Genomic DNA, 26,670 nt, shown 5'->3' with positions numbered 1-26,670 from the left:
TTTTTTTATCATATTCTATAAATAAAAACAAATCATAATTTTGTACGACATAAATTTTAATTTTAAACGCCGGCCACATAATTTATTAATATGTATATTTATTCATTGATCATACCTTTAACCTATTATAACTATAGTCTATAAGACTAACGATTTTGTGGCGGAAAGGATTGGTTGTTTAGTGTGTATTAAAGGTAAGTTATTACTTATTATATAGATATAGAATATTTTATAAATGTTATACCCAGGCCATAAAATGTCCGGTCGCGTAAACATTTTAACGGGACCATTACCAATTTTCAGTCTAATGTCTAAAAAGATAACAGTTTGTTAAAAATCTTATTCATTCTGCTATTATCGTATAAAATGTCTGCGCTATATGGGTACTGAGTAGAGGAACCAGTTTGGTTTGTCTTGTTCAAAAACTGAAATTTTTCTACATATAATTGGCATTTTATGTTAAAAAAAATAATTATACCTACTACCGCCTACATATATCTATGTCATATTGACCTATTCTCTATTCATTGATACCGTAACGAATCTTGCACTAAAACTAAAATATTTATTGGTTTTTGCAACGTGGATCTGTAACATATTATATATTACCCTCGTCTCTTTTTATATCATTTCTAATAGATTGTCACCGCAAACAATATTACCGTACTTTTAATCGCGAATAAAAAATTATTTTATATTTTAATTTTTTACGACCTACCTATTATCTATAATCCATATGATATTATATTTAAAATGTATTTTGTCAACAACATTCAACATTTCAGAAATTATAAAGTAACGGCAAGAGGTATTATTGTTATTTTCATAATTACCTATGTAGGCATTTCAGCATTTGTTCACTAACCACATTGTTTTTGTGGCCACTGTTTTATAAAATAAATATGGATTAGTTTATTTGAAAATATAAAATTGTGTCAAATAAAGATAGGACTCTGGTTAAATAACACTTAACTATCAAACCAAAAAAATAAAAAAAGTTGGGTAAATGGGTACCTCTCTGCTATACCTACAGTATAGGTGTCACTGTATTGAGTGTGTTAAATTTGAATTCAATGAGCAGATAACAAAAGTTTGAAATTAGAACCAAATAATACGAAATTATGAACGGCGTGGCGTTGCTCGCGTAGCATCAGCATCCAGCGCGTCCACGTAATCGGTCTATTTTCTTAATCTATATAATATTTATTTTTACAATAATCTATAAGCAATAACACATTTACTAAAATATAATTTCATAAAATATGACCAATTATTATTCAAAATCAGGTAAAAAAACAAAACGTCTCAAAAAGTCTAAAAATAACACTAAAATCTAAAAACTCATAAAATATGCAAAAATGTGCAAATTAAAGTTTTTAATTTAAGTTCTCTGTATCATGAAACTTAAGCATCCCTTAAGAAATATGCAAATGCTATAAAATCCCAATCCTGTTTATCACCTACACGGCTGCACGAAAAACGAGTGTGCTCAGAAATGGTCTGTCAGCCTATATCAAGTATATATTTTCATGATATATTTTTTGATATTACCATTAAAGTAACTTATTTTATGGTAAGTTGATTTCATTTTTGCCAAAAACATTGCATTTATTATATTAATTAATATTTAATAATTGTAATAATGTATAATATAAATAATAACTTTTGAGTCAATACCACCGCCTTACCGTTTAAAAGTATGAATAGGTTGCCTATGCCCTGTATGGTATACAATATAGGTAATAGCAATGGCATGCCCAGGATAGGGAGGTTAGGGATTATTTCTCCCCCATTGACCCATAAATCACCTTATTTGTGTCTATGGTACTACCCCAGTAAAATTTGTATTTTTGTCGAAGAGGCTTGGTATTTTCTTCAAGTAGGTTTACAGGATTCACTATTTAATATTTATGCTCATTTTATGCTTTGTAATTTTAAAATTAATTTAAAATTATGTACTTTTCTTTAAATTTAATGAATAATATTTTTTAGATTCTGAGAAGAGCGACGAATATATTGATTTTACAATGATGTTTTTTTTTGTCTATGTACAAGATAAGTAGTCGAAATGATGCTTCGATTTTCTACCTCAGTAACCTTTCTGATGGAAAAGTGAATCTGGTTGTGCATTCAAGAGTTAAAAATTGAAAATTCCCAGTAGGTTTTGAAAGCGTCGTGAAGAACAAAAAAAAAAATTAAGAAAAAACGGGAATTTTTACAACCCACTTTTTACTAAATCAATATATTGGTTTTAAATATAACTAAAAAAACAAAAAATAACTGTTGTAAATGATTTTTTAAAAAGGGAATTTTTTTAAATACTAATAATAATAATTTTCCTTTTCATTCATTTTTCACATTTTCTTAAATACACTAAATACTTAAATACATTTACTTATTGATATTTACTTTTATTTTGAATGATTCCACTAAAATGTATTTGTAATCTATAACATTTTTTGGAAAAAAAACTTCGTTTTTACCGCGTGTCCCATGACACCACTCACTTTTTTTCTTTTTCTTTAAAATACTCGGTAAAAATTATTTTGCTTCATCAAAATGTCTGAAAATGTAATACGAAATTCCTCATAAATTGTTCATAAGTATAACAATTAAAAAATATCGAAAATACATCGGTACAATTTTTTTCATAATCATTTGAAGTTCAAATGTTTACAAAATGTATCAAAATCATTCTGATTTAAAACATCCATTACAGCAGGAGTCGCCAACGTTTTCCGACAAGTTGGCTACATCAAAGGTTTTAAATACCTGGTGATCCACCATTATTTGTTTAGGGATATTATTTAGTAGTTGTATTATTAGATGCAGTATAATAATATTATTTTATTATTTTTCCAAGGGAAATTGTGTTTTTTATCGATAGTAAATACTTTACTTTGTATAATGTATATATATACAGCGTAAAAGTGTATCTTAAACTTTATGATTGCGCACGTGATCAACGGATATTGGTATAGGTAATTAATATTTAATACGATCGCCCAATATTTCTCGAACCAGTCGATCGCGACCCCTACAATTGTGGTGTCCCATTTAGACACCTACTGTATAGGAGACCGGTACCTAACCCAACCACCTGTTTTATACCTATTTAATGGTAATGAGTATTTTTTCATAAATAGTATTACAACTTGAATATGTTATTTACTTATATAATAAAAACATTTTAACAACCTAATGACAAACCCGTACGTTGTGACAGCCCGACCCTTCAAATTTTGGGTTTAGGTGTTAAACTAATATCATTCAAATTTTAATTTTAGCCATGCAAATTCATACTAAATATTGGTGCAAAAATTTTCCAATATTTCGAAATGGGCCGGGCTATCGCAACGTACGTGATAAAATGGCTCCGCGACAAGATAACAAAAACAAGTTGTCCCGCATTAATTTTTAGAGTTGGCCAAACTACCAACTTTGCCCCCCCCCCCCCTATAAAATCCTCTTCGTACAGTACATTATGATATTATTCCATCGTTGGAAACTTTTAAAATATCTCTGTAGGTATGCACAGTCATTGATTCAATTGTAATTTTGTAGGCGAAACGGATGCCTAAGGCCACTCCAGAAGCCAGTCTGGACAGCAGCATGGAACATCTGATCGAACAGGACGACCATCTGTACACGAAGGACGAGGTGAGCTCGAATAAAAATCTCTCAAACCTCAAGTCAACGTTGACATTCGAGGACTCGTTGAACGTGGCCACCAAAATGATGGTAAAATCGTTCGAGGAGTTGAACAACACGTCTTCCATGCCCGGCGGTGATTCCACCGACCAGCAACGACAGGAGCTGGTGCTTAGCGCCGTGAACCTGACAAAGTAGATTTGCGCGTCGGTCCGCACAATACAATACCTGATACATAATATGCTAAAATACCATAGTATATAATATAATAAATTATTGTTGTATATTCAGACGAATTTGGCTGTGACGAATAACCCCATACATATACCTATCTAAATTGATATATATATATATTATATGTGTGAATTAACGATTAACTATATAATATAATATATTAGGGTAGAATCATAGGTGATGGCATTGTGATGGGTGGCACGGGGTTACAGTTACCCCCATAGTATTATTTGAGGGGACAAAACAATAATGTTTTCCCTTCCGACACCAGTCAACGTGAGATGGCAAAAGAAAAATGAATGGTTCAAGAGTATAGCCGTGTAACTGTGTAGGTATACCAATAGTCCAATGCAATTTTGTTTTATCGATTCCAGTTTTTTCAACTTGCATTCCTATTATAAAATATTTAATTTCTGCGTCCTCTAGTATGTTTGCCAAGTACTACCTATGGGTAAGGGTAGTATACTAGGGTACGTATATATTGATTTTGATATATAATTTTAAATTATGAAATATATTAGAAACTCGACGACGCTTACATAATATACCTACGGGCTACGGGTTAGAAAAATTAATAAATTTTAGTTTAATCGATTGTCGTAATCCGTGTATAGGTACCTAGGTGGCTAGGTATACCTATACGGCTATGCTTTCATTATGTAAATGTCGATGTAGAAGTAGGCAACTATAACATTATTATTGTATAATAAACGTAGGTACTCCCACCTCCGTTTTGGTGACGAAAAAAAATATATACATAATATTACATTATACTCTTATCATAGGTTCACGCTAGTTTATATAGGATACGTATACAGTGTAAATATTTACAATAATATAATGTACCTATAACATGTATATAAATGCACAATAATATGTGCACTATATACGGTATAGACTATATGTGTAGGTACCTAATGCTTGGTGCATTTACATAGCATTCGGCTAGAGATTAGAATATCGCATTATACGTCTCACTATATAAATATAAAACTGCCGACCTATACCTTATGTTATAATTATGTATGTGTGTATTGTATAAAATATATTATAGGTACCTAATAACGCGTGTTAGTACTAAATCATGTTAAATAATATTGTATTATAATCGATGATTATACCTACGGTGTATACCCACAATAACGCGGACACTCGTTTAACGCGATTATTATTGTTATAAATTATTATGTACCTATAGGTATATTATACCCGTTTTCGTTTATATCGGATGAAAATCATTTGAAAACTGTTTATGTATAAATTGTGTAAGTGCGTATTTAACGTGCATATGTAAATGTATAACGTGTTGTTAACAACTACCAACGATAAGAAAAATATATAAATATATCTGAAGAAATAATGTACGTAAATAATACATGAGAAAATTGTTTTATTTCGGACTACCTATATTATGTACAGTTGCGCAACGTTGTATTATAATAATGTATTGTTGAGAAGCTTTTACCCGGACACATCACATACCTATACGCATACGCAGCAATACTTCGATAATATAATTTTATATGTCTCGTGTACATGGCTTATAAATTATATGCGTGTGTCGTATGTGTATATATAATATATTATAATGTTCGTTGCGTAATATTTCCTGCAGGTTGTATATGAACATTGAACTAGGGAAAAACACATTATATGTGTGGTATAACAACAAAGCAGTCATTTTACATGATCCTATAACGATATTAAATAATATCCTCCAATTCCCATATGTACTTAAAGTACGTGTGTACCTATACATATTACATAGTTTGATAGTAGGGGACTGCAGAAGGCCTCCCCAAAATTTCAGGAAAATGTAAAAAGTGACAAGATATTTCAGTGTCCACTGTTTAGCGAACGTAGCTATTAGGTACGTTCAACGTAAGAATACAAGGTGTCCAGCGAGGATTTAACCATTGCCATGGCTCCCGAGTTAATAAATATAATATAATAAATCTGTTTTTTTTTTTAATAGACTCGCAGAGACAAAGACTATATATATTTTATTTTAATTTCAAAAATATTGTATTTTTGAAATAATTGAAAACACCCATTTTATAGTGTTTATTTTTCTGAAAATTGTGACCTTTAAACATTTTGTTTTCATTAATTTCATGATTTTTAATAATTCTTTATAGGTTTATAGTAAAACGGCCAAAGACGGGCAAAAGAGATTTTTGTCTGGGCGACGAGTCTTCCTCTATGGCTAATAGGTTATAGGTATATCCTCACAGGACACCCTATATACGTAATCATGTATTAAACAATTTGTACAATTTGTATGAACGTTGCTGCAAAAGTCTAAAACGATATATAGGGTGATCCACAAGCATGCTCACTACCTTTTTTTCTTCAATAATGCAGTTATACAAAATCTGATTTTTAAAATTTTTAAATACACTTTAAGACCATATTTTAAAATTCTTGAAATTTGTTGAATTACTTAAGGAGTGTCCTGTGGAGATACAAACTTCTGTTTTTCAAATGAGAACACTCCTTTTCAACCATAAATTATACAGTAGATAATTTTTCTAGACATTTTTGACGTATCAGAATCAAAATTCGTACAGGCAGTTTTTGAGTTATTCCACTTTGTGTTCTAAGCATAAAAGGTCCATGCCCCAGGGTAATGGCCAATGGGTTTGTATGAAATATGGGGGCTATGGTGATTTGAAAATTGTATTTATTAATAATCTATCAATATTAATAATTTGTAAAAATGGCCCAAGTATAATAAATACTAAATCCAGTTTTACATCTATTTTATATTTATGTAAAATCATTTTTAAGGACTATTATCTTTAATACAAACATTTTAATAACTAAGAAAATACTCATTCGTATTTTGAATTAGGTACATCAACATTTTCAAAAAGATTATCCACTAAATAATTTACAGTAAAAAAGGGGAGTTATCATTTGAAAAACAGATATTTATACCGCAATCGCAGGACATTTCTTAAGTAGTACAAAAAAAAATCAAGAATTTGAAAATATTGTCTATGAGTATATTTAACAATTCCAAAAATCAGAATTTGGATAAATTCATAATTAAATAAAAAAAAATGGGAGTGAGCATGCTTGTTGAATTACCCTGTATGGCTATATATCTACGGCATCATCATACCAAACTTATGAGAGATCCTAGATGGCTAGGTCCTATATAACAAATTTTCAACCCCCGCGCTCCCTCAAAAAAAAACTAAATTCTGGCTACGTCACGCTATAATAAGTAGGTACCTATATCGTATAATATTACAGATTACCAATATCCACCTGCTTAGCATACTAGCAATGACGCACATAATATCTATTTTTACTGTGGCCATGCAATCAAATTTGTTTGGGGGTCCGGGAGTTATAATGATTTCCTATGACACAATATGTTTTAATTGAACCGGAAATTTCACCATTGGCCTTAAGACCTATCATGTGGCGGTTCGGTGGAATAAATATGTGTACCTAATGTGTATACCAGGTTACTATACCTACTGTATTGTCTGTATTACACTATATTACCTATTGTATTGGCCGTCGGGGTCTGCTGTAAAAAAATAAAACTAAATAGGTATACATTATACTGTGTATAGAAAAATGTAATTAGATTTTTTTTCAATCTTATAAAATATTAATAGTTATCACTGTTTCAATTTAACTAATACTTATCAGTAGGTAAAGAATATTGTATTATAGAACAAAACGTTACGAAACGTAAACGTGTAATATTATATAGGTATAATAATAATTATTATAATTTATATAGGTATTGTATATATTAGGTAGGTAACTATAGGTAGGTATAGTATTATCGTATTATCAGTTATGTTACCAAAAACACAAAGTAGTAATTTTGTTAATTACTTTTCAGTATTCTGTACCTTATTAGTTATTAGTGTTATTACCTACTAATTAATATTTTTTTCAAAAACATCGTGCGTAAAATACAATTAAGTTAATACAATAAAGTATAGAATATAGAAAGAAAAATAGGCGTGGACTACCCCTTGGCCCCTTCTCACCACCTACTCGACAAATCATGAACACGTCACTGATGAAACCGACGAGATATTTTTGTTTTTATTTTTAATAAGTAGGTTTATGTAGACATGTAAGTATAATCATTGATAGTATTTATAATCAGTGGTATAATGTATAATATTCCAATAGGTAGGTAATGAAACCGAACATACTGAAACCGAACATACTTATAATATAATAAATTAATATCTAGTAGGTATTTAAGTAATATCTGAAATCATTGACATAGATGGATTAGCTGTGTAGGAAAAGTCAAAAAGTGCACTGAATATAAATTTGTATACGGCTTTTAATAATTAGTCTTATCTACCTTTAGGTACACATTTTAGTTTCTATAAACGTAGCGACGAATGTATTGGTTTTACAATTATTAAACAATGATTCCAAATATGATTTTAATAGATTTTTATAATGCATGATACTATTACCATATCACATGTGTTGTATATGTTTTTTTATCGGCGAGAAAAATTGCCACTAAAAAAACCGAAGAGGGGGGAAAGGGCATTAAGAAATTGTGTACTCGTGGCAGCAAAATCATAAATACACAAGTACACGATTATGATTGAGTGCAGCATTCAAGTTTACGTCCTAAGTAATCCATATTATACATTTTTTCGAATAATTTATTTTTATATCATAGGCCAAAGTCTCTAGTTTGTTTAAGGGGATTCCATACCGTGATTTTCTGTTTTTGTCTAACACACGCGCGACATAGGATTTTTGACGGATTCTTTGCCAAACATATCAATTGATCTAATGAAATGACGAGAATTCTGAAAACAGATTTGAATTCGTCGTCAAGTCTATCGACTTTCCCACAATTTTGATTTTTTGATTTTAGCTTCTCCAAAAATTGAAATACAAAAATTTTTAAATACTCTTTTTTAATATGACGTTTTCTGGAATTCGGGGGGATAATATCAAAAATGTGGGAAAGTCGATTTCAAGTAGACTTGACGACGAATTCAAATCTGTTTTCAGAATTCTTGTCGCTTCAATAGATCAATTGGAATGTTTGGCAAAAAACCCGTCTAAAATACTATGTCGCGCGTGTGTTAGACAAAAACAGAAAATCACTGTATCGAATGTACTTATGATAACATGGCGATACGACGATTAAAAATTTTAAAAAAAATTATCGGAACTCAAAAAGGAACGTACGACAAAAAAATGTGGAACGCTTCACGATTTTGCGTGTCATCCTTGCGCAGGGGCCATGCTAATCTTCTCTGTATCGTTCCAATTTTAGTATATGTACTGCCGAAGCAAGTACATTGGTAACTGTGCCGAATGCTCCTTATATATACCGCAGTGTTGTCTGAACATTACATGCGAGAACAGGTACCGCTTGTACTGAACATAACGATTGGAACACGAACACCGACAGATGGGGCGACCCACATCCGGAACACGATGGGCATAACAATATTATGTATGTTTTTTCGTTCGATACCGTTTGCGTAATGACGTAATCCCCTGTTGGCCATCGGAATTACTTTTTTTTGGAATATTTTATTTTATTTTTTACTATCGAATCATATAATATTTTTACACCGTAATCCGTTTGAAATATCATATTTTAATGTCTGAAATAAATTCGGCCGGAAACGTAATTTTTTGGAAAATTCAAAATGTCATAGGCACTGGATAAATACGCTTTTGGTAGGCACCTAGTACCGTAGACTGATGTACACGGTATTACACCTACTGAGTACTGACCTACTGTAATATACTATAGGTATGATAATATACTGAACAATATCTTGTCCGGAATCTTCTTTTGCGCAGTAATATTTTTTAATGGAAAATATTTCGTTGGAAATGTAATAATATTATTATACAGTTCCAAACAAATACTTTTCGGAAAAATATGTTTCAAATAAATACAATTCCTTTCCAAAGGGACAAGGGTTGATATCAAAACGAATACGTTTTTGAGTAAATACTTTTCAAACAAAATACATATGCCCGCCCCCCCTTGTAATGACAGGCCGCTGTCGGGCTGGGTTGGTGATAGCTTTGGGCCTTTATATTAAATTGCTGTTAAATCTCAATATGCAATAAATTAAAAATACATCTAAAATTGTTATCAACTTTTATTTTTTTAAATAGTAAAATTATTACAAATTTACGAGCGTCTCGGGAGCAAAATTGCGCCACCAATCAGAATCGTTCACATTTGTTATCACTATTTGTGAAAATCACGTTTCTTATCATAGATGATAAATAATAATAATATATATATATATATATATAAAAAAATAGAATATAATAGTTACAGTAAAATTAAAATATGTCATCATTAAATAAATAGGTATTAGGTACATTAAAATATTTGTAATAAATTTACAAAAAGATATTCTGTCTTCAATCTCATTTTAGTACTCAACAAATCATACTGTTGTTCTGTTTTATGATTTTATAAATAATAAAAAATAAATAAATAATCGTTTTTGGTATAATAATTATTAAATATAACTAAAGGCAAAAAACCACAACATATTAAACATTTTATGTTTTGTATTTTCAATGTAAATAAATATAACATATTAACACATAAATAATACAGAGTGACAGTGATTCATTTTTCATTTAATATTATACTTTACGTTTGTCAATTTGATTTTATAATTATATATAAATATTTATTAGCCCCTAAGTTTAAAATATTAGTCACAGTTATAAAATGTAAATATAATGAATTGATTCAGTGATTCAATGACATTTTAATGAGTTGAATCACATGAATCAGTTCACTAAAATGAATTGAAAGTACCCATCATTAACCTGTATGATTGATGATTATTATATTATCACGTTATAATTTTTATAAAGGATGATAAGAAACGTGATTTCCACAAATAGTGATAACAAATGTGAACGATTCTGATTGGTGGTGCAATTTTGCTCCCGAGACGCTCGTCAAATTTAGTGTTCATATTACATTCAGTACATTTCTTATGCGATAGTAAAAACTGTTCTTGTGAAATATATTTCTTACTAACCAGCCACCTAAATGTAATACCTGTGCCAACACAAACATACATGCATGGCTACATAATATTATTAAGTTGAAATATTGTCTCATACTCTCCATCCACCTCATACACAAAGGCCAGGAACAAAGCTCAAAACTATGAACTAATGTGTCCACAAAACATGAAGATGACACAGTGGAACACTGTAATTATATAATAAATTTAACTATAGTGTAATCACAGATATAAATATAGAATACTATGATACAACACATACAACTTGACCATTTAGCATATTGTAAGCTGTTTGTATTTTTCACATAATATATATTTTAAGTATTATTATACAGATAAAGTTAACTGTAAATGTATTAAAAAATAAAAGTAAATAAATGTTTTAACATATTTCATATTATCACAATAATTTTTTAATCCATGCTCTTGATTAAATCTATAGACAATATGCATGACATAAATAACATAACCAATACTATTGTATATGTGATGGAATAAAATAATAAAAAATATTCACATTTTTTTTTTTACAAGAGTGTACAATAATAAATGTAAGAAGTTAGACCTTTGAAATATTTAACATACTGTTTGCTCGTGCTCATTATGATATTGATAAGTAGATACATAGGTACTTAAAATCTAAAATGTATTAAGATCTAAATAGTTTACTTGATTATAAACGAATACAAATTAACTTACAGATTATGTATTAAAAAATAAAATAATAATATAAATACTTAGATTTAATATTATACAGTCAAACAAAAAATGTAATATTAGTATATTATATTTTAATTTTAAAATACTGACTTACAAAAAAGATGTGTAAAAATAAAATAAAATCTGATTAAGTCTAAAAATATTAAACAATTCAAAATTCTTATACCTATCCTATAAAATATGTAGGTGTTTTAAAATATTAATTTAAACATTTAAATAATAATACATTTTATTACCTATTACTCTTTGTATCTTGATACAAAAATAATGATCATACAAACCACATGAAAATTTATAGCTTTTAATTTCCATCATAATTTTAATTATAAAATAAAAATTAAATTGAAATAGTACAATTTCTGGCCTTGTATAATTCATGTCCATATTATACAATTTTATTAACAAATTTTAACAAACAAATTGTAATAAAGATTTATATTATTTTAATTAATGTGCATTAAATAGTTTAAGATATAACACCACATTCTGAATTATTAAATGGCTAAAAATAAGCTGAATAATTATTTTTTAAATTTTTTTTTTAGTTTGAAATTTAACTAGAAAAATAATAATCACAAATGGTACACATATTCTAACGTAAGAAGTTACTATTGACAACTATTTAAAAGGTTAAGAAGTTATTAAGATTAAATATGTATACATTATTTAATAAAATCTTTAATAAGCTTGGCTTACAAAGTACAATAATAATTTACCCATTCATTTTCCATTACAAATGCTTCAACCGCTTCTTTTAATGCCAAATTTGGAATAAGTTGATCAACAGTTAAATGCTGGCGTGAAACCGGATCGAAATGACCAACTTTCTGGTAATGATAAAATTGAAAGTATTGTTACTTATTATTTATTAGTTGATTGAATATAATTATATATTGTAGATAAAAAAAATGTAGTTCATAATGTAAAATTGTTCAACAATTTTAAATATAATATACATGGCTAAATATATAGGTATGATCACTCATCATTGAGACGCATTTTTGTTATGGGCTGCGCACGTACAATTATTGCATGTTTTAGCATGGAAAGGAATCTCAGCTGGCAGTGATTTTTGGATTTATTTAGCTAAGAAATTAATAATTTGTTTGGTTTTGTTAGCAAATAAATCAAAGTGATAAAATTCACTGCCAGTGGCGGCCATGACACCTGCGTATCACACCTATATATTTAGCCATGATAATATATAATATGCTGCATCTATTCATAAAAATTATCCATATCTGTGAATAATACAAATTTACACATGTATATTATCATTGACTATAAATACTATAGATCGCTCACTGGCCCGTATTTACGCGATGCGAAATATTGAAGAAAAAAGGATGTGGCTGTTATGGAGCGCTTGTCGTCCATAAGAAACTAATCCACATCCATTTTTCGTCAATATTTCGCATCGCGTAAATACCGGCCAGTGAGCGAACTATAGTATTTATAATCAATGATATTATATATATAATTTTTTCAAAACTCCTATAAATGAAGTTAAAATTAGTTCTAATAATATATTATGTAAAAAAAATCCTTTGTATTGGTTGCAGTTTTATTGTTTTTTTTGTTTTTTTTTGTTTTATTCCACCATAATGATGAATATATTTATGCGATATGGATATTCATATTGTGAAGAAATTTCTACAATGTCTAAAAATCCTGTTTATGAAAAAAAATCTATATTTTTTATAAAGTATACATATGACTATCCGTAAAATTATCATCCATACTGTGTAAAAATTAATAATTTATTAGAAGAACGATTTCATTAAGTGGATACGATAAATACATATTTAACAAGTATTCTTCTTTAAATAATGTCAAAAATTATTTTGTAGCAAAATCAAAATTACAGAAATAATATTTTATTATCTTATCAGAGCCATATTAAAAATAATCAATCATGCACCATCTAAATAAGAGTAGGCATTTATGAAAAATTTTACTACAAAATGACCAGTTCATTATAATGAATAAAGTTAATAAAATATTTTTAATTTACCATTAAGTGTTCTTCTAGATCCTTTCGATCATAAGTTATACCACTTGGAGTGATAACAGGATCACGTAAAATATCATAACTTATGTTGCCACACAAATAGTCTGGTACTTCACGTTTCTAATAAAAAAATGTTTAATTCAATGAAATTATATTACATTATGCATTATGCATATAAAATATATTACCTTCCGTCTGTCGTCATTCTTAGAAAATATGGTAAGTAGTTCAGCAAGATATTTCTCCTAAAAATTAAATGCAGTATAATATACACAATTTATTTATAAGTCAAACTCACACTTTGATTTTTAATTTCCATAACACCGTTATCATAATCTTCAATTTCGATTTCATTATCTGATGGTTTTTTAATTTCATCGACTTTACGAGCCATGTCATCATCCATTAGTCTTGTCAGGTATGACTAATTTAATAAAATATAATTAATTTATGTTAAATAATACATTTGGGAGTTGATTTTATTGATTTTATTCACCAAAAGTTCTATTTCTTGATTCTGTCTCACTTCTTCTTGTTTCTCCCATTTCAGTCTACGAGCTCTTCTAAGTTGGCTTGTAATGTCATCACCATAGTTTACTTTTTTTTCTTTTGTTAAATTATGTGCTAACAATAAACATTGTACATGTTATTCAAATTAATACTTAGTATTATAATTTGAAGAAATTTACATTGAACTTTCTTACCTCTTTGTAATTGTTTTATGGCTTCATCATAACTTCCCAACTCAATAAGCGCAATCCCCAAAAAAAAACAACCTTTTATGAAACTGAAGTCCATTTCCAAAGCACGTCGACAATCTGTACATGCCTTGTCCCATTGTTTTAATTTCAAGAAACATAAAGCTCTATTGGTAAAGTATATAGGAATAACAGGATTTTTTATCTGTAAAGGAAAAATATGTAATTACTAATTATATAATCAATATTAATCAAAAAGACAACAATTTTAAAGAATTGATTTTACTTACAATCGCTTTATTGTAGCATTCAATAGCTTTTTCATACTGTTTGTAACTGAATAAGCGATTACCTTCTTCCTTAAGATCCTTATCAGTTTGGCTGTTAGTAGTATGTTTATTAGACGTATTGAATTTAAACATTTTAGAAAGAAAACTGGATAAAACAATAACAACTGAAAATAATATTAGTCATTATTATATAGTTAATATTCCAGCATAAGGTCTGAGGTCATGAATTCATGATTGTTTTTTGCCGGGTTACACTAAACATTTAATGAATCAAAAGTGAGCTAATGGTCCCTAGATTTAGTGGCCCCTGATTGGTCCATTAAATTTTAGAGAGCCATTGAATGTAATCAATTTTTATTTAACAATTAATATGTAACATTAATATTAAATGATTGAATACTAATAAACCATTTAATTCTGATCATATGTGCACATAGAAACAATAAGTAGCAATGCGTGGTAGCAATATAGACTGTGAGAAATTCAAATGCTCATGAATAACGGAACTAACATTTACATATTTTGAGTAACAAAATATTAATTTAGTATCCCTAACCAACAGACGGGTATTAAAAATGTACAAGATCATGGATTACTTACATGATGTTCAAACAATAAGTAGCCTCCAGTGATGGTTTATAGATGATATAATTCGGTGATATGTCATAAGACTGAACTCATTGTGCAAACAAAGTTTTAATTTGTTTGAACCAAATAAAAATAAGAATCAATCATCCTATTTGTTTGACATTAAATAGCTCGGACATATAATTTATGGTTTCTATAATAGAATAGAACTGTATATTGTATAATAGTATCTATTATCCACTCGCACCATGAATTATGATTATAGATCTAAAATACTGAATAGTAATCAGTAAATGGTAATTGATATTATGAAGTTATGCTATCACCCGTGGACTATAATAGCCTGTAGGCACAGTACAATATTTATACTATAGGAATTATAATAATATTGGCTATAATTGCTATCATGGACTACTGTCTATTACAATATATTATTATTTTTACCTACTATATAAAATTGTATATTTGTTTCACAGAGTATAATATGATAATATAATCTGTGCCCTGTGCCCATGTAGTTGTAACCATAGAAAATATATTGTAACTTGTTATGTACTAATGTTGTGCCTTGTTTGTATACACATACACCATGGAAAAAAGATTAATACAAACTAGACACTATAGTACACTACACAGGCACACAGCGTCACAGCCACACGTCAGGTCTACTTGAACCTTCGACTATGGCCTGGCGGTTGGTACTACTAAAGATTATGTGATATTATTACCTCGCATTAAGATATAGCTTAATTCGCGGATATTACTACCAACTTGATAGGATGCCGACAACGAAAGTGACGAAACGCTATCTATGTTTAGAAACCAACATAACTATTTATCTATGACTATTGTTTTATATATAGGTTAAATACACGGACTACTACATAGTTGTAGTTCGTGGCACGGCTTTGGATAGGCTCTATCTAAAGCCGTGGTTCGTGGTTAAATCTTAGATCATAATATACTATGGATGGAGCCTCATCCCATTAAATTAATACAAAAAAACGTTGCCGATATCAGCGAAGAGTCGCCGAATTAGGTGGTTGATATGAGCATGCGAGGAGTTGCAATGCGCTTGCGCACATCGATCACCTAATTCGATGACTCGCCGCTGTAGTTACATCCATATTATATGATCTAAGGGTTAAATAGTTAATAGCCAATACAAATTACAATATGGATTGATCCATAATATAAGTAAGAAGTATGCTCAACACGGCCCGTGTTCTCGTCCTATATGGCTATATTACCTCAAATAAGGCATTGTCTACGTCCATCCTAAGCCTCTGAAATTTAATTAGTTGTGTATCGTGATTTTTGAAATTCATACCTATTTATTTTGTTATGATTCATGGTCGACCATAATATAACACTAAATATGCGGTAAAAGATACCTACCTTGAATACCACTAGATGTTTGGTAAATGGTAATACCTAAATATTAAATAATACTTATTTTATACAGTCATATTTACCATTAGACATGATAGGGCCTCCGTTTTTAGGGATCTCGGACTTGTACTTTTTTTTTAAATATCAAAAACTGTATAGCAAGTTTCTTATACAGATCAGAGTCAAACTCAAGTGAAACCCAATTGAAAGTTAAAGTTTAAGCAGTTTTTGTCATGAAATTGAAGTCGATGATTTTGTTGATGGATTCATTCAGATTCAGTTTCAAACATATAATATTATGCAGTGGCGTCATTTGAGGGGGGGGGGGGGGGTGGCAAGGTGGGCATCTGCCCCTGTCTGATTTTAAAATCTGCCAGATGGGCCGGTGCCCAATTGTTGCCGTTTTACCATTATTATATTTTATTAACGCAAAAACATGCCTATTTTATAATATTTTCAGAAAATATTATATTATGTACTAAGAAATTATTATCACAATGATACATTTTTACTATAGTTGATAGAATGATAGTTGGAATATATTTATATTTAGACGTATGCGGGGATGTACACATTGTATGTATGGGTATGTATTTAATTATGTACCTATGTTTGTTTGTGTGAATGTGTTTTGAGAAGGAAAATGAACATAATATTTATATTGTTGTTTGCACACTAATAATAATTAGTATCATAATCTCGTATAGTTAAATTTCAAAAATCTAAAATTAATACAAATTCTAAACACAACAACTGATTGGCACTCTTATTAATTATCGTTGATCACGGACTTCAGTTAACTTGCGACAGTCGTGTATGATTCAACTATTCTGCGTATTCTGTTAATTTAACTGAGTACTTTATTGTACCTAAATTAAAATTTATTTTTTTCGTGAAGCGTGTTTTCATTAATCTTTAAATTTGGGCAAAAATGCAAAATATGACTTAAAAAAATAAATGGGTGGTGCGACTAAAAATATAAAATTACCGCAAACTGCTCAAGAATAGAAAATAATTTCTGGTATGTTTAATAAACAGACAAAACTTGAGCCGGTAAGCAAGTAATAAAAAAAAAATATATTATAATTTAAGATAATATTAAATTTTTAATATATCGTATACCTATATAAGAGTAATAGAGTATATAGGGCGTATGGGGGGCTATAACCTATAAATGATGAATCAGGTAAAATTCATTTATTGATAATGTAGTGATATATTTTCAAAAATAAAAAAAAGAAGATATCCTAATAAACTAGGTACTAATATTTTTGTTTATCAATATAAATATTGTCATATAATAGTTTGTAGCCTTTAACTGATATAGGTATACAATTGTTTTTATAAAATATCTGCTATATTATATTTAAAAATGATGTTACCTAGTTAAAAAAATGGTACCTACCATAAAAAAATGTAAGTAGATAATATGTGGTTGCGAACGAAGAAAGCTGTTTTTTTTTACCCGTTCGGGCCGGTTATATCCTTGGGAAGTGGTGGGTGATATTTGGTTTTTTATTATATAAATTTCTACGAATATATGAAATATCATTAGTCAGTAATTGTGTATCGTTTCCTAAACTACGAAGTTGTTTTCTTATTATTTTAGGTGGCATTTCGTTAATATTGCTTTCAGATATTTGTCGTTTGATATTATTATACTTACTGCTTGACGTTCAAATGTGGAAAACTTCATTAAACTTTCACTACATGAAATTGTATTATTTTTGAAGACATATTATAAAGTTTGAGATTAAAATATTGAAAAATAAAGTTCGATGCGGCCTGTAGAATATTACCCTCTATTGGTCAAAAAAAAAATTATCAAATTTGGTTGATGCAACCAGAACAGGATCGTTATTCCGTAGAGCGTATTTTACGGTTGAAATATACATTTTTAAATGGAAAAAGGGTAAAAAAATGATAGCGAAATGTTCAAAATATCTACTGTGCGTATAACGTTAAAAAATCTATAAAAATTTTTGGAAAACTTTGGGAATTGTAAGATCTTGTTGATGATATAAATAACATCCAAACTTGAGCGTCGAGCAACCGAGCGGATATAGCGCCTGCATGGATGGCGGCTAATACTTATAACATTTTATTTAGTGACTTAGATTTGAAGGATTTAGTCACTCTTGCAGTCATAATATTTTACCTAAAATCTACATAATAAATTGATTTTAGTATTTTACCATTTACTTAACAAGTCTTATATAAGTTATGATATAATATAATATGTTACACATTAAGGGGATTCCATACCGTGATTTTCTGTTTTTGTCTAACACACGCGCAACATATAGGATTTTTGATGGATCCTTTGCCAAACATATCAATTGATCTAATGAAGTGATGAGAATTCCAAAAACAGATTTGAATTCGTTGTCAAGTCTACTTGAAATCAACTTCCCAAATTGAAATACAAAAATGTTTAAATACTCTTTTTTTAATATGACGTTTTCTGGAATTTGGGGGATAATATCAAAAATTTGGGAAAGTCGATTTCAAGTAGACTTGACGACGAATTCAAATAGGTTTTCAGAATTCTTATCACTTCAATAGATCAATTGGAATGTTTGGCAAAAAACACGTCTAAAATACTATGTCGCGCGTGTGTTAAACGAAAACAGAAAATCACAGTATCGAATCCTCTTAACATTATTATTTCTCAATGAGTGCAATGATTTTTGTACAGATCGCAAAGTAGATAGATTTGTTTTATTATTTATACAATTCGTAATGTGTACAACAATCACTGTACAATTAATGACAACATTGACAACAAATATAAATTATCTGAACAATTTTACAATATTGTAGACACCTACTGCGTTGTTCAGAAATATACCTTAGCTGCGTAAAAATTATAATTATTAAAACAAACTACAGAGTACTGACATTTATTGAAAATTCTTTATACAAAAAAAAAATCATTTTAAAAACAAAATTATTATTTATTTGTATATAAAAAAAATGCATTTTAAGTTGTACATTTTTTCTGGCAGTCACGATTCAAAAATCCTTTTTGTAACAATTAATAACAATTATTTGGCGAAGATTATTTTTAAAAATCTGCATTGTGTAGATATAATCTAATAATCTACCTTGGGACTTGCATTTTATCAGCTTTAAGATTAATATCATATGATATAAATTAGTAGTTAGTAAGCTAGGTATGTAGGTAGTAAGTAGCTGATATACTACCGGTGCTGTAATACTTTTTATTTAACACGGAAAATTTACAATACATATATATATGTATAATATATATCCGATACCACAATTGTTTATTAATTTAAAGTGGTTGGTATAATTATTCTGTGGTATTATAATGGTATATGCAGTTTTTGTTAAGATTGCCATTTTCCTAATAGTACTTTTTTATCTGACACTTTATATATTATATATTTATACTACAGTATGACCTTGCATAATAATATAATGTTATATTAATAAAATAAGTTGTTTAGATTAAGAGGGGTAGTTTTTAAATCGTTATTTATAAGAATAATTGATTTAGATATAATATACAAAACTGCAGCTCTTTCTCAGCGGACTGAAAAAAACAACGTATATTTTGGTCGACCGAGTAGTTCATTCTTAACGTGAATATAGTATACTTATTACTTACCAGTTGTAACTATTAAACCTGAATTTAGGAACTTTCTGCCCTGGGGCAACAAAAAAAAAAACTCCTTTTTATACCGAATAAAAATGTAATACAATTTAAAAACAATAGCTGGTATACATTGTATTGCATTGTATTGTATTTTAGTCCGTGCTCTACTGCTCTAGACGCCTGTGTAGTTGTTTGCATTGATTGATAACACTTATCAGAAAACAGAATTTCTTATAACTAGACAAATTATCATTCTAATAACTATGATACTATAAAGCTCACGATTCACAAATTCACAAACATCTAAAACTAGTAAAACTAAACGCTTTTATTTTACATTTTGCTCAATCGTTATTATTTTGAAAACCGCTAAGAAATAAATATTCAACTTTCGAATTGTGGTGTGCAGTAACAGTACCGTGCTGGGTACAAACTACAATTTGCTTAACAATGGATGCTGACAAGTAAATCAAAACCCAATGTACCAATTTAGTTTATCGAAATCATTTAAAATGTCAAACATTTTATGTCCCTGGACACCCCATCAAATCATCCAGTTTTTTTTTATTATTATAATCCCAGTATTACATACCAAAATGAGTGTACTTATTTTTTAAATTTTACTGATTGTACATTTTCTTATTTATTTATTTTTAATAAATAAAAACACGTTTCATAGATTTATTTGCAGTAAAATATTTTATTTTATTAATTATGGTTTTGTTATTTCAATAGGTTATTTATTGGTTCTCAACACAAACTGATCAGTGAAAGCAGCTTAAAGTGTAACGTTGATGATGTCAATCAACTACTATCCATCAAAAAACGGATATTAGAACAACCACGTATTGAAAAATGGTACCTCTAGAAAAATTTAATTACAGTAGACTCAGTAGAGTGTCAATTATTCCCACTTGTTGATAACAAGGGGGCGTGGATAATACCCATCTATGTAAACATAGATCTTATAAATCATTCTCGTTCTAGTCATACCATGTTCAAATTCTTTAAATTTCCCTACAGTTCTAGAATTATATGATAATATTTTTCCCTTAGTAAAATTTAGCTAAAGATCTATTTTTTTAAATTTTTAAATTTTGCCTTAATATTTAATTTTACATAATATTGAAAAATTTGATAACAATATTAACAATTATAATAAAGTATATTTTAAACGTATGGATATCGAGTATTTTTGATATACCACATACAAAAGGGATGGGGCTTAATCTCCTTATGCTTCTGAATCCATGCCGAGCATTAATAAACCTTAAGGTCCCCACACACTGCGGCGGTGGCGTTAAATTCTATTGTCTTGGTTTTACCGCCGCGGTGAGCGGTGAAATGTGTCCTGCATCAATTCACCGCCACCGCCACCGCTGCAGTTGTGGGGACCTTTATACATTATTTTATGTGATGATAATTAATTATTTATCCTCGTTGTGTTAATCATAACAAAATAGATAGATATCATCACAGTTATAGTGGCTTTTTCAGTATGGCATCTCCTTCACCTCTGTCCCAAATCATAGTTCTCCACTTCTGATTGGTTGAAAAATACATATACGCATATACATATTATGTATGTATATGATTGACAGCCAATTATAACTGTAAAACTACAATATAGGTGAAGTAAAAAGCGGAAGATGCGTATCAAATAACTGTGATGATACCTATCAATTTTGTCAGAGTGTTAATATTTTATATTGTTTTAAGTGCATCACTTGCTGAAGCTGAATGGAATGACGATTTGAAGTTAGCAAAACTAACAAAAGTTACAAAAAATCTTACCAAAAATTTTTCACATTCTTTGAATAAGTCATTGTATTTATATCCAGAAGAATGTTTGTGCTTGCTAGAAATGGTAATTGTTTATTTTAAGTTTATTAAATGACTAGATTTTAATTAAAATACTCAATATTTCAATTAAATTATATTTCATTGCTACATCTATTTTTTGTATTTTTTTTTATACAGCCAAGTCTTGATAACTCAAATATTAAAGGGAATAATCATAAATTTGTCATTTTTTTTTTAGTTTTAGTAATATAACTCAAACACAACTTGAAAACATTTCAAGGAGCAAGAAAACAATTTGAGTTATCTAGTCTAGACTACTGTAATTTTATCTTAATTTACTCTTGTGTTATAAACTATGCTATTAATAATTAAATAATCAATGCACATGGTTTGTCACGCAAGTGCTAATTTTCACATATATCTATTTTTGTATAGGAAAGTACATAAACTATATTATAATTACTACTAATCACTAACTTAAGTAACTTATTTTTAAAATTGGGAAACTATACAAATTTAAAATTATCTAAATTTAATTCATGCTGAACTTAATTCAATGATTGTAGAAACATTTTCTAAATATTCACATATTCACTTTAAGATGGAACCTCGTTGGCAACCAGTTTTTGTCAGGCAACACCCGTTTGTCACCTCCAACGAGTCAAACATCTATTTACTTGACATTTAAGAGGACATTGTACTATCATGTGTTGTCTCCGTCTTACACACGTACGACCTAGCAAATTTACGTTCACCAGTTCCAATTGTGTGCTGTTAGTTTTGATTAGAGTGAATTGACCTGTTTTTAAACTTTTAAGTCAGAGCATTATCTGTGTTGTCTCATTTGATTTTGTATGATATTTTAATTATTAAGTGGGTTATGAGTATGTAAAATATTAATATTTGAAAATGCTCATAATTCACTTAAAATTAAAATATTGTAAAAAACCTATTGAGAGAACACAGATAATGTTCTTACCTAAAAGTATAACAATAGGTCAATTCACTTTACTATCATAACTAACACCGCACAATTGGAACTGGTGAACATAAATTTGCTATGTTGTATGCGTGGAAGATGGAGACACCATATTATGCAGATATGACATCCTCTTAATAAAACTATGTCATTGCATATAAGTCAGCCGTCAAGGTTCTTTCTTAACATGAATAAAGTATATGTACTGAAGTTATTAGTTATTTAAATTTAAATTTGTTAATATAGTGAAACTTCCATATAAAAGTCTCATGGGTAACAAAAAAATTTGTAATTTAGAGGAATTTGTTATATAGAATTTACGCATGATTAACAATGTAGGTCATAGTTCTCAAAAACAATTTGTTAAACAAAAAATTTTGTTATATGAAAGTTTCACTATATCTCAATGTTAACAATATCACAAAATGTTCCTTTATGTTAAATTTTTTAATTTCAATTTTCTTTTCAGAAATGTTTGTTACTAAAATGGAATGAAAGAAAACTGTCAATTAAAAATGCATTTTCTTTATTGTTGGCTGCAGGAAGTGGTTGTACTTTTGAACAATGTAGAACCTATGGTTATTTGGTTAAATTAGGATTTCGGGTATTTAAACATGACAACAAGCTAAAAAATAATACACATGATTCTAAAGATGTATCAAAACTTCCAGATCTGTCAACTAAAAGAAAAAGAAGGAATGCAAATTATAGGTCTATACAGACTGAAAATTCTCCTAAAGTTTTAAAAAAAATATCTTCTCCTAAACTCAAAACTCATTGTAAGATAATATTTACACCACAATCACACTATATGCCACAAAACGTACAACCATTTTATGATGTTTATTCATACAATCTAGCTGTAATTTCTGGAAGTGTTGAAATAATTGATTTTAAGTATTTTGAAGAAAAAACTGCTTCAGAAAATTTGAAAAAAGAAAGCATAGTGTACGAATTACAACCTATTGGAATGTATCCTGTCTATGAGAAAAATATTCCACAAACTATAAAATCTGATGAAGAAAATATTTTTGAGCCTAGAATTAAAAGATTGAAATTTACTGAAATTAAAAAAGATCAGTCACTTAATACTTTGGCTATGACAGCTTCCACTTCAATTAATGCTAAAAACTTGAGTTCATTGAGTAGTACAACAAATTTGACCATGATTCAAGACTGTGAAGATTCAAAAAATAACAAAATTATGGAAATTAATTCTTTAGTCAGCTTGAGTACTGGAAATAACTTTTCTGCATCTAATAACAAAATTAGTTTTACTAATAAATTGCTTGATGGTGAAAACAATGAAAAAATTCAAAATATTAATGAAGGATTTGCAACAAATTTAACACAAAATGTAAATTTGAGTAGAGAAGAAAAAAATGAACCTGACAGCAAACTACCAGAATCTACACTATCTGATGCTATTCCTGAAGAAGAACTACTCAACATGCATTTAAACGTACCAAGTAATACTATTTAATTGTTGAATTAATACAATTTTCTTGATATTTTTAGCGTGTTGAAATGTTAAGAGTGCGAAATGCATGCATGTGTTGTCTCTGTCGTACAAACATACTATATTATAGCAAATTTTCAGCAGAGCTTATTTTGTGAAGTAACATTTAATATTACCGTAAATTGACCTATAGTCAAATTTAAAGGTAAGAATATTATCTCGTAAGTTTTTTTAAATTTTACTTTTAAAGGGATTTATAAATATGTCAATTATTAAAATTTAAATATATCCTTAACATAAAATAACAAAAATGACAAAAGAAAATGAGAAAACACAGATAATATTCTTACTTTTAAATTAGGTAATAGGTAAATTTACTGTAATGTTTAAATTAGCAATATAAAACTAATTCTGCTAAACTGAAATTTTCTATATTGTATGTTTATAAAACAGTTACAACACATGCAAGAATTATTAATTAACGCATTCTAACCCTAAGAAAATTGTTAAGGGGACGCCACACCCCATATGTTGTCTCCGTCTAACAAACGCATAACATACCAAATTTACGCTCAGAAATTCAAGTTTTATGCCGTTAGCTTAAAGAACATTATCTGTGTTTTGTTGGAAGTGTTTTTACAATAATTCAGTTTTTAAGTAAGTTATAGGCGTGTATAATAAATGTAAATTAAAAATGCTCATAACTCACTTAAATACTGAAGTATCGTAAAAAAACTTCCAACAAAACACAGATAATATTCTTACTATCAAGTTTCATAATAGGTCGATTCACTCTAATTTTTAAGCTAACAGCATAAAACTTGAATTTCTGAGTGTAAATTTGGTATGTTACACGTTTGTAAGACAGAGACAACACATGCGGGTGTGGCATCCTCTTAATGTTTAAGTATTAAAATAAGGTACTTTATTACTTTTAAATATTTTATATTGTTTTAAAATATGACTTGTCTTTCAATTTAGGTCACATTAGGCAGAAACTATTGGCGATAAAACCATCAACTCTTCATAAAGAGTCTACAAAAAATGTCAATAATAAGCACTCTGTGCATTATGATGTTTACTATCCGGATAATGATGTTCCAAAAACATTGAGACCTGCGCCGGACTTTAGAGTTATTGTTTTCGAGTATGATAGTACATTATTTCCTAATAAAATGTTATGCTTACAATGATATTTTTTTAATAATGGTCATATTTGCATAACTTTTTTAGAGATGATTTGGAATGCTTTCCAAATATATATGATATCAATATTTCAAATCCTAATGACAATATACCTACATTATGGGCCATTGTAAATTCAAGTTCCGTTTCATTTTTCAGTGTGGATAGTATAATTTTGCCAAAAACTGCAGATTGGGATAAAAAAGGTGATTGATTTGAATTCAATTGTTTTATTATATTATTAACATTTATTTATCATACATAATATTATTTTGTACTCATAAATTGTGTAACTGTACTATTTTTGATATAAATGAGTTAGTAATAATCTAAGGCTGTGTTTTAATATTTTACATTTCTTATTATTTTTTTGTCATAGTATTTAAAACTAAGAAATACTTTTTTTATACATATAATAATATATGATACAAATATATTTTTCATTCATTCTTTTCTAGTGTAACATCCGTTACATCCTACATATATTTAATACAATATCATAATTTTAAATTACCTACATGGCCACATAATTTCTCTTTTATATCTATGTTATTTTGTTTATTAGCTTCCCCAACCAGTATGATTTAATTTAAGTATATAATCTGTTATTACAAATTGGGCTTCTGTAGTTCTGTTCATTTTATTCAACCGAATAAATTATTACTTTTATATTTAAACATACATTAATATATATATTTTTCAACATCCTACCAATGATTATAATAATCAATATAATTATTAATGTATTAAAATAAAATTGAACTATAGTTAAATCAAAACAACAACTATCAATCTAACAGAAATTCTAGTTTTTATCATATCCGATTTTTGCGATGAAGAAAACCACAACATTTATGCTAGACTGCTAGAGAATTTCATTTAGACTTCAGAGATAAAAAATATACACTTATAAGAAAATGAGAATTTTTGATACAATAATTAATCAGACAATTGAAATACTATTTTAACATTAGCTTTCAAATAATGTATTTTGTTAATAGACT

The 26,670-nt window shown here is 28.6% G+C and overlaps 3 protein-coding genes and 1 non-coding gene across 11 annotated transcripts in view; 2 read left to right on the top strand and 2 right to left on the bottom strand.

Moving 5' to 3' along the window:
* LOC132937915 (uncharacterized) overlaps positions 1-5,260 on the top strand; it is a 61,739-nt gene extending 56,479 nt beyond the window's left edge. For all 6 annotated transcript variants that reach the window (XM_061004518.1, XM_061004515.1, XM_061004519.1 and 3 more), the window contains one exon: positions 3,565-5,260. In XM_061004518.1, the coding sequence (XP_060860501.1) occupies positions 3,565-3,849 (285 nt within the window). In that variant the 3' untranslated portion in view covers positions 3,850-5,260. The remainder of the gene's footprint in view (positions 1-3,564) is intronic.
* Positions 5,261-9,092: 3,832 nt separating this feature from the next.
* Positions 9,093-9,199, bottom strand: LOC132939993 (U6 spliceosomal RNA). The gene has a single exon (XR_009664046.1). It is a non-coding gene; the product is annotated as a U6 spliceosomal RNA (small nuclear RNA).
* Positions 9,200-10,848: 1,649 nt separating this feature from the next.
* LOC132939591 (E3 ubiquitin-protein ligase CHIP) lies at positions 10,849-15,933 on the bottom strand. 3 transcript variants are annotated; one of them, XM_061006849.1, is made up of 8 exons: positions 15,671-15,933; positions 14,639-14,802; positions 14,355-14,553; positions 14,147-14,274; positions 13,949-14,074; positions 13,839-13,895; positions 13,654-13,770; positions 10,849-12,466 (listed from the first exon to the last, which is right to left on the bottom strand). In XM_061006849.1, the coding sequence occupies exons 1-8, from the start codon at positions 15,738-15,740 to the stop codon at positions 12,332-12,334; spliced, it is 996 nt and encodes a 331-aa protein (XP_060862832.1). In that variant the 5' UTR covers positions 15,741-15,933; the 3' UTR covers positions 10,849-12,331. The 3 variants fall into 3 exon arrangements, with proteins under 3 accessions (XP_060862832.1, XP_060862834.1, XP_060862833.1); XM_061006851.1 differs by having other exon boundaries at positions 10,850-12,466; positions 15,675-15,932; XM_061006850.1 differs by lacking the exon at positions 15,671-15,933 and adding an exon at positions 15,239-15,651 and having other exon boundaries at positions 10,852-12,466.
* Positions 15,934-20,483: 4,550 nt separating this feature from the next.
* Positions 20,484-25,999, top strand: LOC132939641 (uncharacterized). Its single transcript, XM_061006924.1, has 6 exons — positions 20,484-20,704; positions 20,976-21,098; positions 21,960-22,107; positions 23,492-24,491; positions 25,463-25,628; positions 25,715-25,999. The coding sequence occupies exons 1-6, from the start codon at positions 20,691-20,693 to the stop codon at positions 25,878-25,880; spliced, it is 1,617 nt and encodes a 538-aa protein (XP_060862907.1). The 5' UTR covers positions 20,484-20,690; the 3' UTR covers positions 25,881-25,999.
* Positions 26,000-26,670: the final 671 nt, after the last annotated feature.

Source organism: Metopolophium dirhodum, chromosome 2 (genome assembly GCF_019925205.1).
Source record: "Metopolophium dirhodum isolate CAU chromosome 2, ASM1992520v1, whole genome shotgun sequence".
NCBI classification, from domain to species: domain Eukaryota; kingdom Metazoa; phylum Arthropoda; class Insecta; order Hemiptera; family Aphididae; genus Metopolophium; species Metopolophium dirhodum.
This window is presented reverse-complemented; position numbering and strand designations above follow the sequence as displayed.